At 41.5% G+C, this 13,828-nt stretch overlaps 1 protein-coding gene across 1 annotated transcript; it reads left to right on the top strand.

Moving 5' to 3' along the window:
• Nucleotides 1-3,029: 3,029 nt before the first annotated feature.
• LOC308081293 (cystatin-F-like) lies at nt 3,030-7,540 on the top strand. The gene is made up of 4 exons (XM_080457677.1): nt 3,030-3,163; nt 4,297-4,481; nt 4,905-5,024; nt 6,737-7,540. The coding sequence occupies exons 1-4, from the start codon at nt 3,115-3,117 to the stop codon at nt 6,815-6,817; spliced, it is 435 nt and encodes a 144-aa protein (XP_080313803.1). The 5' UTR covers nt 3,030-3,114; the 3' UTR covers nt 6,818-7,540.
• The last annotated feature ends 6,288 nt before the right edge of the window (nt 7,541-13,828 follow it).

Here is a 13,828-nt window from a genome sequence, read left to right on the forward strand (position 1 = left end):
TTGGGCACCCATATTTGGTGCCCAAATGCAGAAGTTAAGCGTTCTTCTGGGCGCTTCAAACGCCAGTGAGCAACTTTCATTGAAATGAATAGCTGGGGGTGGGGCAGTCCGCCCTCTAGATATTTTATAACTCTATGGGACGGACCGATGACGAGATAAAATCCTAAAAGTGCAATAAACTTGTTATAACTCTATGAATAAACTAGATAATTGTAACTATATATTTGAAATTAAATTGTGAAAAAAATGTCAAGCAGCATAATGGGGATTTTAATATTAGTCACAACTGCCAACATTAAAATATTGCTGACTCGATAAAATACATCTATTCTATGATAGTCTTGAGGCTATGTAGGTTTTTTTTTGGGGGGGGGGGGGGGTGCTCCTTCTGGTGTTGTAGTAGTTTGCGAAACTTTTAAACAGAGTAGATGTAATTTCCTGTGTTCTGGTGAATTTTGTGAGTTTTATACTTTTATCAGGTTTGCTTTATGATGGGTACAATTTCATCCATTAAAATGCAAAAAGTAGGCCTACAGAAATTGATCTGATGACTGAAGCAATATGTACTCTCACTCTCAGTCTAATGTGCCATAGAGTTATAGGTGGTACCCTATGGTAGTACCTCTGCGTTATCACAAGATGGGGCACTTTCATAACATTACGTGTGGTCTCACATTATGTCCAAAATGAAATGTTCTAGATCAGGGGTCTTCAACGTTTTTCAGTCCAAGGACCCCCTAGCTGAGAGAGAGATGAAGCAAATTCCCAAGTCTGCTGCTACTCTTATTTCTTCTAAAACACAACTAAAGACCTTTCTGTTTTCCGCTGCCTTTGACTGAGATACTTTTCTTTTTTCTTTTTCTTTCTCATCTGCACTGTAACTGTATCTGTTACTTTTTTACGTAGCCTATTTAGTTTTATGCATCCTAATGTCATTGTATAATTGTGTTTCCTTTGCTTGATGTTCTGTGTAAAGCACATTGAATTGCCTTGTTGTTGAAATGTGCAATACAAATATAGAACTGCATGGCTTGCCTTGCCTAGGTGGTTTTACATAACCTCTATGTATAAATGTAGAGGGTTTGTAGTGGTGGTGGCACAAAAGATCAGAGCTTATTATAAGAGTGTGTGTGGTTGTCAGCTCAAACAGACAACAGGAAGTGGAAACAAAGACCACCTCCCCTACCCAACCCACCCTCTCTCTCTCTCTCTCTCTCTCTCTCTCTCTCTCTCTCTCTCTCTCTCTCTCTCTCTCTCTCTCTCTCTCTCTCTCTCTCTCTCTCTCTCTCTCTCTCTCTCTCTCTCTCTCTCTCTCTCTCTCTCACACACACACACACACACACACACACACACACACACACACACACACACACACACACACACACACACACACACACACACACACACACACACACACACACACACACACACACACACACACACACACACACACACACACACACACACACACACACACACACACACACACACACACACACACACACACACACACACACACACACACACACATGCACGTTTGTACTATACGTGTGAGGACCTCAACATTTTAGGACGGCATTGAAAATTGCTGAAAATTGCCAAACAACAGCTATTTTTCGGTGTGTAACATCACCACACAACTAAGTAAAAAATGGGAAAACTATACCCCCAACCCCTAAACCTGACCTCTAAATGCCAAATCCTAACTCTAACCCCAACACACACACACACACACACACACACACACACACACACACACACACACACACACACACACAGATGCTATCTCATAGCAGCTGTTGAGTCATCACTTACTGATATGGTTACATCAAAATTCTCTGGTAAGAAGAACCGGTAAGAAGTTAGATAATTCATCTCAATTATGACTGTGTTGATTAAAACATGTAGCCCGTAGCTGCAGCACTTGCCGTAGCGACCTTGCAGGCTTATGTAAAGGTTAAACTGTAATTTAGACAGCATGTTATGTAGACAGATGCCAGGTCATTTGTAGACCTGGCATAGTGTGTATAGTTTCAATGAACAGATTATAGATTTTTCTGTTATACCATTAGACTGGTGATAGGTTATGGTTTACCTGTGATCCTAGATTACTATTTCTATGCATTTGATGTATTACCTGGTGTTGTCCTTGCTTACTGTAAATCGCTCTGGATTAAGCTGCTAAATGCCTAAATTATAAATTGCAAATACCATCAGGGAGGGGGACAGGGAGAGCAAGGAGAAAATAAATAAAACAGTAAATAGAAGAACATGTGGATAGGCAAAAATCTAAGATATCTACTACACATAAGCATAATCCAGCTGAGCAGTAGGCCCATGTACATAGACATAAGGTGCATAAGGTGTTAGACACAGAGGTGGTAGCACATAGTCAACTAATACGATGCATGGTATGGCAAAACATAGAAACAAAATGAGGAAGACATGCTTCTTGTGCAAGTTGCTGTTGAACTGCTGCAGCTAAGAATAGTTGAATTACTGATTACAAACACACTACAACAAAACAGTATGGGTCCATTTGATTCCATTCTCTGAGTTGATTCCAACTCTCTGAGTTACTAAGTATCATCTTGATAAAACTGTAACGTAACTCAGCTGAGTGAGTTGCTCTTGTTTAAAGATGATTGGTTACATCTGTGAGATCTGCATCTTATGGGCTCACAGCTCAAGTGGTTGACCAATTTCAAACTGACCACAAGTCAGCGTGTTAGTTACTCTGTCAGTAATGTGAGGCTAGGTGAGGAACAGTCAAACTGATACCTAATCAGCAGCGCTTTCTTGGGGGGGGGGCGCATGGAGAGAGAGGATGCTGTAAGCTGTGGTCAAAGTGTTGATACAGGAAGCCAGCGGGTGGTGTTGAGAGACACACACACACACACACACACACACACACACACACACACACACACACACACACACACACACACACACACACACACACACACACACACACACACACACACACACACACACACACACACACACACACACACACACAGACAGAAGGGGGGAGAGAGACAAACTGACAGAGAAAGAAGGAAATAAGATTCATACAGGCAGGCAGGCAGGCAGGTACAGGCAGACAGACAGACCATGATGACGGGACATGTGCTGCCATTCACCTCTCTGCTAGTCTTCCTGGGTAAGAAGAGTAACCATGGAAATAAATCTATTTTATTGTTATTGTCTCTATACGGGAACGTTGAACTTTGAGACTATCTGTTTGATTATTGTTGCCACGGAAACAGGAGAATCGCATTAATCTGTGTGTATCATTGCTGAATGCTGAATCAGCAGTTCTATTGTTAGACCGTAACCTTTATTGTGGGGCGATAGTGTCGAGGAGGATTTTGAAGCTGTCGGGCAGAAACCTTGTATCTCCATATTTTAACTTTTTATGGTTGTTTTATTTGTAAATGAATGCCCTATTTTGTCACACACTACAGTGTCACAAGAAAAGTAGCAAAAATAGCAGATCTACAAGCTCAAAACGTGTCGCGACACATTTTGAGCTTGTAGATCTGCTATTTTATAATCTGAACCCTGAAAAGTAACAGTTTTGGACATATGTGATTTCCACCCGACAGCAACGATTTGCAAGGAAGATGAAATCTTTGAATCTTATATTCTACATCACCGTCTTACATTGGAATAACTTGTTTGGCATTTCTTGTCGTGAATTTGAATATATTAGGCTATATCGTCCCTGTCAGGCAGAAACCTTGTAGGCCTATATCCATAATTCATCTCTTTATGTTTTTCTTTTCATAAATTAATGCCCTATTTTATGCTTTGCCGTATGACAGTTATATGTAGAAGTAGTGAAAATAACTGATCCACAAGCTCTCAACACATCACGATGCAACACGTTATGAGATTGTGGATCTACTATTTTAGCTACTTCAGAATTGTTTTTGGAAAACTTTCGCCTATAATGACATGCCAAATGAAAGGTTAAAGTTCTATTATGTAATTGTTTTTAGTGAATATATTTTTGTTTTGTCCAATCTGTATGGTAGAGTATGTTAATACAATACAACTTGAACAACAGCGTGGTTGTATTTTGTCTCCCTGCGCTTCTGTTGAGACATTTAGCTCCTGTGTCTAGGTTTGACACAAATATTTACCTGAAGGTCAATATTCAATTTCTCCCCAGAGCAAGCATGCATGCAGGCTCTATTAGCTCAGTGGTTAAACAAATCACACCTAATAGTATTTGCATTCTGTGTGGATGTACTCATGATACAAACACTCGTATTGATGTCACTTCACCAGGGTGTTTGTGTGCGTTGGGGGAGGTCAGGCGGAAGGGTCAACCGGTGCCCGGGTTTCCCTACAACATCAGCAAGAATGACACGGGTCTGCACGACGCCATCCTGACTGGCACCTACTCCTTCAACAACCAATCCAATGACATCTTCCTCTTCAAACCCTCTGCCATTGGTAGAGCTCAGAGACAGGTGGGAGGTCACGGACAGTGGTCATGTCATGCCTGTGCTTTTGATATCGCCTCTGGTCCTTCTTATTTTTTTGTCCGGTAGGGATATGTTTTTTATCCCTGCTTCAGACAGAAGTAAATAAATGCAGTTCCTTTTGGGAAATGTAGACTGTCTGACATGTTTGATATCTATAATTAGTAACGTCACAGTTTAACAGTGTAATACTTTTTTGTTTTTTCAAAATTTGTCAAAAAATGTATTATTTAGAAAATTTATATATTGGAGAAAAACAAACACAAGGACATTTTCTTAGGTGGTTAAGAAAATGTCTCATCCTCTGTTGCTTTAACCCTAACATATCCACACACCGTTTTTACTGCTAAAAGTAAAATGTATTAAGTTAAAAAACAGCTTAGCCAGCAATGCACATGTTCTGTGTTCCAGATCATTAAAGGGATCCACTACTTGGTGGACTTGGAGATCTCCAGAACCGTCTGCAGTAAAAGACAGAAGAACCAGGATCTGTCAGCCTGTGACTTCCAACCAGAAGGACGCTTCAACCAGGTAACCAACTCACCCTGTCATCATAGTGTGTGTGTGTGTGTGTGTGTGTGTGTGTGTGTGTGTGTGTGTGTGTGTGTGTGTGTGTGTGTGTGTGTGTGTGTGTGTGTGTGTGTGTGTGTGTGTGTGTGTGTGTGTGTGTGTGTGTGTGTGTGTGTGTGTGTGTGTTTCCATTTATATTTAATAATATTTAATTGCACATACATTATTTTGATTGTTTTGTTCCACTTCTGCTTTGGCAATGTAAACATACGTTTTCTCATGCCATTAAAGCTCATTTGAAATGAATTGAATTGACAGAGAGAGAGAAAGAGAGAGACAGAGAGAGAGAGAGAGAGAGAGAGAGAGAGAGAGAGAGAGAGAGAGAGAGGGTGGGTGGGGTGTGTGTGGGAGGTGGTCTTTGTTTCCACTTCCTGTTGTCTGTTTGAGCTGTCAACCACACACACTCTTATAATGAGCTCTGATCTTTTGTACCACCACCACTACAAACCCTCTACATGTGTGTGTGTATCTATATATATATATAGATAGATAGATAGATAGATAGATAGATAGATAGATAGATAGATAGATAGATAGATAGATAGATAGATGGCAAAAGTGTAACTGTGCTGTCTCTGCTATCATTAGCAGCCGGGACATATGGCTGAGACACTGTTACTTATACTCATACTACTATACTGAGTGATGTTATGCGTATTGGTTATTATTATTGATGATTATCCATGTGGGGACCCAAAAGAAAGTCTCCACACGGATAGTAAGACCAGAAAAAACATGACCTCATAGTAAGGTCCCCTGTGGTATGACATTGTCATGTCATTGTCATGTCATTTTCGGGGATACATTTTTTTCCCCCCAGAACTTTAAGGTTACAATTAGTAAACGATTTAAGTTAAGTTCAGAGTTAGGCGTTTAGGGGATTGGTGTTGGGGTTAGTGTTACAAACGGCAAAAAAAGAAATTATAATTCTAACGACGAATTCAGCTGGTCAGCTCCCAGTGACCAACAGTAGAAGACTGTGGTTGTACTGGTCAGCTCCCAGTACAACAGCAGAAGACTGTGGGTGTACTGGTCAGCTCCCAGCACAACAGTAGAAGACTGTACTTTTACTAGTCAGCTCCCAGTGACCAAGATTCGAGGGCTGTAGTTGTACTCATCAGCTCCCAGTGACCAACAGTAGAAGACTGTGGTTGTACTGTTGGTCACTGAGAGCTGACCAGTACAAGACTGTAGTTGTACTGGTCAGCTCCCAGTACAACAGTAGAAGACTGTGGTTGTACTGGTCAGCTCCCAGTGACTAACAGTAGAAGACTGTAATTGCACTGGTCAGCTCCCAGTGACTAACAGTATAGAAGGCTGTCGGGTGTTTTAGTCAAAGTAGCACTTGCCGAACATAGCAGGTCTTTCTTTTTTTTAAGCTGCTGCTAGCATCCTCTGATCTGTCTTGTAGTGTTTCCCAGACATTTCAGCATGTAATGTTACTATCGGGCAGAAACCTCTTATCTCCATATTTTAACTTTTTTGTGTTTTTTCATAAAATGAATGCCCTACATGATCATCCTACAGCGTCACAGAAAAGCAAAAAGTAGTAGATCTGCAAGCTTGAGACCACTTGAAGCCACTTTAGCTATTTTTGGACATATGAGGTTTTGGACCTATGAGGTTTCCACCCGACAGAGACGATAACCTGTTCTGTCCTGTTGGTTCCACAGACTTTGCAGTGTCACTTCGAGGTGTGGTCCATTCCCTGGCAGCATGTGATGAAAACCACGTTCTTCAAGTGTCATCCCTGATGGACAACAAGCACCACAAGCTGCCTTCAAACCTCATCTAAACATGCAGTTCTCAATGCTATTACTGACATGATTTACATCAGGGGTCTTCAATAGGGGGTCTGGGACCCCTGGGGTCCTCAGAGTTACTACAGGGGGGGCACCAAATCTTTGTCTGATTGGAACTATTTTTTTTACATTAACCACTTTAATCCTAGCACCCCTTTTCTGAGGGGAACATTCGCCGAAAATATCAATCTACAAGGTGTTGAGCTTGTAGATCGGCTATTTTTTGGCAAAGAGGTTGTTGTAGAGGGGAAAAGAGCAGACCAAGTACAGAGTGAAAGGTCAAGTTTACTAAGTATTGAGGGTTCAAGTGGTTAAAAGTCAGAAAATACACATTAACATGAATCCAACATTTACACACTGATGATAGTTGCTGTTAAACAAGTCTATGAAACTATCAATGAAAAAGTTTTATCTGTAACACAATGTTATACAATATGTAGTGAGGGGTCCCTGCTTCATCTCTCTTTCAGCTAAGGGGTCCTTGGCCTGGAAAATGTTGAAGACCCCTGATTTATGTCAATACATATAGTGTTTGTTAGGAGAAACAAGCTAATTAAAACTATAGCAAATGTTGTGCCATGTAATCTGTGCAAATTCCCCTTTATGCTTAAATCTCAGACCATGTGTTCGCTCACACTTAAGCCTATTCAAATGTTTTGTGAACCATTAAACAGATGCATTCTCAACACGTTTTGAAAAAACAAATGGAGTTCATGTTGAATTTTGTGCCGGGCCCTTGCATAAATACAAATGTCAGGCCCATTTATACTTTGTCAGAGTTACCGTATGAAAATAGCATATATACAGGCTCACAAGGCATCATAATGCAGGTCCGGGGACCCCCAGGGGTCCTTGAGGGGGTCCCCAGTAAGAAATATAATAATATAGCTTAATATATAGCATCAAAAAGTGTAACCTTTTTAACCCTATAAACAGTACTACATTGGCTATTTGAAAATAACAGATCTACAAGCTCACAATGCTTGTAGCTAATATACTATTTTCATAACGATCTTTAAAAAAAGAATTTAAATATTTGGCTAAACATTGCAACAACACAAATCTTGTATGCGGGTCCCTAGCTGAAACTAAATATTTTCTAATAATTAACTAACTAATTACTAATTATTTCAGTGGTTCTCAAAGTGGGGTTCAGGGATCCCCAGGAGTCCTGGGGGGGGGGGGTTACCATCAAAATTGATTAATATAGCGTCACAAACATTTTAACCACTTTAACCATATGTTACACCTTGGCTATTCAAAAATTGCTATTATACAAGCAATTCTTTTTTACTTTGTGCCACGCTATGAGCTTGTACATCTGCTATTTTTGAGCATTTCTGATGAATCTTGATTTTTTTTGGAACATTTTGGGGGTCCTTGACATGAAAAAGAGCCATTGCTTTATACACTTTAATAAGTTTCATCAGTTCCACATGTTGCTGAACCAGCTCGGTTTCCTCAAGCACACTAACCAAGAGTGGCCCACACTACAACAAATGAGTCAAGAGTGCCCCCTCGTGGACAGAATAAACCACTAATTAGTTAATGACATGCATTAGTAGTTCTCAAACTTTTTCATGCCAAGGGCCCCCAAATGTATATATATATTTGCCAGACAAGGGGTCGGGCTTACATGAGGCTTTGTACCTGTTTCGGCCATACATGGGCAGGGGCCATTTGTCCTCCGGCCCCAGCCAAAAAAAAGTTTGTGACGTCCCCTTTCGTCACGAACTATTCATGACATCATGAACTTCAGTTATAAAGTGGTTTGTAGGTGTGTTACATACTAGGACTTCATTCTGGGTCTGGCAGAACCAGGTCCCCTGGTCTTGTTAGCCACAGACCACCCATCTGATTTTTGCCGGACCCAGGGGGTCTGGCTTACATGAGGCTTTGTACCTGTTTCGTCCATACATGGGCATGGTCACTTTGTCCTTAGGCCCCAGCCATAAAAGTCTGTCCCCCTTTCGTCCATACATGGGCATGTTTTGTACCTGTTTTCTCCATACATGGGCAAAAAAAAGGTTTTGGTCACTTTGTCCTTAGGCCCCAGCCATAAAAGTCTGCCCCCCTTTCGTCCATACATGGGCATGTTTTGTACCGGTTTTCTCCATACATGGGCAAAAAACAGGTTTTGGTCACTTTGTCCTTAGGCCCCAGCCATAAAAGTCTGTCCCCCTTTCGTCCATACATGGGCATAGACACAGGCGGACACGTCATGTGAAGTCTGGGTCTGGCAGAACCAGGTCTCCTGGTCTTGTTTTTGTATGCCTGAATTCACACACAATGTTTTTGTTGTTGCTTTTTACCACTTTTATACCCAAATTTAGTCATTATGCCAATGCCATCCTCCCGCCCAACACTCCCTGCTGACAGGTGCTGCCCCAGCCCCTAGGACTACATGCATGCTTCCCTCCCCCGGACCCCCTGTTGAAGACTGCTGGGATGTGCAGAATATGCGGGGAGAATAATTTAGCACAGATACATAGAAGGGTATATTTGAAAGATCAAGAGGAGGCGTTTATATAAATACATACAGTCATAGTTGTGATGTCTCGTTGTGTGAAGTGGTATTTATGGAGGATTCGTTGGAAAATGAAAGACTTATACGACTGCCTGTTTTAAACTTAACTATTTTTATTCAAAGGAAGCTCAGTGGAGCAGCAAGACTGAGCTCCTGACATCAGAGTAGTTTACACACAGAAAAAAACAAAATGACAAAGAAGCACTGGGAGAGAATTCATACACATTTGATGTCTCATCATGTTACGAACAAATGAGGGAAGCCAAAAATATATTATACACATTAAAAGGATGGAAATCTCCTGCCCTTTCGGATTGTAAATCGTCTCTGTCGGGTGGAAACCTCATAATGTCCAAAAATTTGATTTTTCAGAATTCAAATTTCTAAAATAGCAAAAGTAGCAGATCTACAAGCACGAAATGCGCCGCGAGCTTGTAGATCTGCTACTTTTGAGTGAAGCTGTAGTGTGATCAAGTAGGGCGTTAATTTACGAAAGAAACACAAAAAGTTAGAATAATGGAGATAAGAGGCTTCTACCCGACAGCAGCAAAATGTTTGATTATCTAGCTCTGGAGAAGCACAAACTGTGTGTGTGTGTGTGTGTGTGTGTGTGTGTGTGTGTGTGTGTGTGTGTGTGTGTGTGTGTGTGAGAGAGGCAGTTCAGTGCAAAACAATAGATAAAAGTGCAAATCAATGATCATAATCACAAGACAAAAACATTTACATTTGGCACAACATTGAATCAACAACTCAAAGAAATTAATACAATCAGAAATAGAAAACAACCAAGATGTTGTTGGCCAATCAAAAAAATAAAAGAAAAAAAAGTCTCTTCATGCATTGGCCAGCGATTCTCAGCCTGTGGGTCGGGCCCCGCTTGTGGGCCGTGAGGATATTAGAAGTGGCCCCCAAATAATTGGCAAAACACTTACGATGTTTATGATAAAATAACAATACAAAAGTAAAAAATAAAATAAAAACGATTTTTAAAACCTTGCAAATTTTGTTTTCATTGTGATACCAATGAATAGGAACTTAAAGTATACTACATTAGTTCTATTGAGTAAAGAGTATTCCCTGGGTCTGGGGGGTTCACTCCTGCTCCTAGATGGCCTGCTCTTTGGCCCCAGGGCTGCACAGCATGCAGTTACCATTGGACGCCACAAGATGGCAGCACAACAGAGGCCTTGATGATGGAGAAGCTAGAGTGCACATACTGGCAAGGAAAGACTTATGCACTCTGCTTTTCCATAGCGTGGTCAAAGGTGAAACATTTGTGTCGTTTTGTTGAAATAAGTGTTCTATTTTCTGATAGTAATCATTGCTATAGAGCAGTGGTTTTCAACCACCAGTGGTCCTTCCTTGAGGGAGTACCAGGTTGTCCCCAGCGAAATTAGTTAACATAGCTTCACAATCATTTTAACCGCTGAGCTTTGGCTATTCAAAAATAGCAGATATACAAGCTCATAGCACGGCGCCGAGTGCCGTGCTATGAGCTTGTAGATCTGCTATTTTTGAAAAACCTTGAAAAAGTGTGCATATCTTCGAATATGTAAAAAAAATTAAAGCGAAAATTAACTGATGTGATATCTTTGCTTCTGGTGGTCCCTGGCACAAAACATTTTCAAATGGGGGTCCGCGGCCAAATGTATATCAATTTAGGGGTCCTTGGCATGAGAAAGGTTGAAAACCACTGCTATAGAGTGTTTGTTCAGTAACAGGGATCTCCCTGTCTCTCCAGCTCTTTAATTAAATAGTTTTCAGGTCGGCATACCAATGTTATCCAAATCAGAAGAGTGAACTCAAAGGATACGGGATAACAACAAGGGAAATGGGAAATGATGAAACAAAGACACTCATTTGGAACTGGAACACAACTGAAGCTGATAAATGATCTCTGTTGGGGTTCCGAATACTAACTAAAAAGAATATTAACCTTTCAACAAAACAACATATTAAATAAAACACATTTTTAGCTAGCCAGTGGCAGTACCTGGATGTGAAGGACACCGTGCATGCAACATAGCAAGCAGCAAGCATGCAGGGATGACCGTACTGGAACAGTGGTTCTCAAAGTGGGGTCCGGGGACCCCCAAGGGGTCCTTGAGAGGGTTCCAGGGGGTCTCCCAGTTTAAATGACTGATAGTTAGGAACCAAAATGGACACTTACAGGTCTGTAACTCTGACAGTAACGGGTCCATTTGGTTCCATATCCTATGTCAGTTTTAAGGGGGGGGGTCTGTGGTCTACCGGAGAGCATTCAAATTAAAGGTTTGACAATCACCCTGTACTCGGACGTAATCTGACACCAAACAACAAAGTAGTTGCAAGAACATTAAATGCTATTTATAACAGGTGAGAAGAGGGAAAAGAAAAAAAAAAGAAAAGAAAATCACCAGTAGCTTTAGCAGATATGTGACTATATTATGCAATGGTCGCAATCACCCTGTTAAAATGTGGTGTACTCTGATTGGAAAGACAAAGTAAGTAGCTACCATGGCAACACACAAATGTACATACACTACCGTTTACATTTTGTGGTTTGCGAACAGTATGGATTCCAAAACCCTTTGTGCAAAGCATGAATTAACCTTTACTCTGAAGTAAGAATGTCATCTAGTATCTAGTATGATATGTTATGTACTGTACATACAATTAGTCAGGGGATATTAGCAGAAAGGTTTCCAATCTTGGAATAAATTCCTTACCAAAAAAAATCTTCACCAATGTGTTTGTAAAGGTGTCTAGTAACACATCTCACAAAGACTGAAATTCAGTTTCCCTAGGAGAATTTTTGACAGCTGCTGAAAGTTTGGGTACCCACCATTTCCATGCAGGGCAAAAAAAGTCAAATTTAAATTCTGTTTTAAGTAGCATGTGAGGGGTCAAACTAGGGTGTTTTTATGATTCTGAATCCATTGCAAGCATTTGTTTTGCACCAAAACCACTCCTTGGGCTAAAAACAGCCCAATCTCAATGGGTTTTTTACACAAAAAGTATACCTGGACAAGGATGGCTATGGCCGTTTTTAGCCCAAGGAGTGGTTTTGGTGCAAAACAAATGCTTGCAATGGATTCAGAATCATAAAAACACCCTAGTTTGACCCCTCACATGCTACTTAAAACAGAATTAAAATTAGTTTTTTTTTGCCCTGCATGGAAATGCATGGAAATGGTGGGTACCCCAACTTTCAGCAGCTGTCAAAAATTCTCCTAGGGAAACTGAATTTCAGTCTTTGTGAGATGTGTTACTAGACACCTTTACAAACACATTGGTGAAGATTTTTTTTGGTAAGGAATTTATTCCAAGATTGGAAATCTTTCTGCTAATATCCCCTGACTAAATGGAGGGACCGGTGGACAAAGATCACATGCAGAGGCGGTCGGGGGTGGCGCAGTGGTAAAGTGCCTGCCTACCACAGAGGTTGTGGGTTCGAATCCACCGTGGTGGTGGCATCCGGCTTTGTCGAGCGTCTACACACGAACACAATCGGCCCGTGTTCGGGGGAGGGAGGCCGGGGCGAGGAGGAGGATCGTTATCATTGCACGTAATCCTATTGGGGGGAGGGGGGGGGGGGGGGGTCACCTGGGAGTGCTGGGCGGGAGGAGTAAGGACGAAGGCTGGACGACGTTCTCCCGGTTGGGAGCTCCTCACTGGTAGGCGAGCCCGGTAGGATACAACAGCAGTGAAAACACAAAGTGTGTTGGGGAGGAAATCAATTGGCGTAACGCGACAAGATGTGATAGATTTGACGCTGTAGTATGATCGAGTAGGGCATCAATTTACGAAAAAAGCTAAACAAAATATGGAGATTAGAGGTTTCTGCCCGACAGCAACGATAATGTGCACACGGTTTGGGGGGACAGGAGGACAAAGCTCACATGCAGCACAAGTCGTGAGCAGGATTCGAACCTGTGACGTCACCGTACAGTACAGTACACCCACTGGTACACGTACAGAGCAGTAGTACCAGCACGCCTCATTTATCTGTGTTTGTCTTCAGCATCTGATGTTGCCGAGGACAATTTCACCAGAGACTATGAATTACATTGTGTCATTAATTATTGTTATGATAATAGTGTGTCTTAATAAAAGGCCACAGTATTTCCTGTTCGTCTGTTGTTGCCTCAGTGGAAAGTTGATCATGTGACCCGACACACACACACACACACACACACACACACACACACCGCTAAGGAGCACAGCCCTTGGTCATCATCGTTCATATTGTCTCTGTCGGGTGGAAACCTCATGTCCAAAAACGGTTACTTTTCAGCATTCAAATCCAAAAGCATCAAAAGTAGCAGATCTACAATCTCGAAAGGCGTCGTTTTGCACCACGTTTCGAGCTGACAGATCTGCTACTTTTGATGCTTTTGTGTGACACCATAGGATGATCAAGTAGGGAGTTGGAGATAAGAGGTTTCTGCCCGAGA

This window comes from Gymnoscopelus braueri (assembly GCF_963280865.1).
Source record: "Gymnoscopelus braueri genome assembly, contig: SCAFFOLD_220, whole genome shotgun sequence".
Classification (NCBI taxonomy): domain Eukaryota; kingdom Metazoa; phylum Chordata; class Actinopteri; order Myctophiformes; family Myctophidae; genus Gymnoscopelus; species Gymnoscopelus braueri.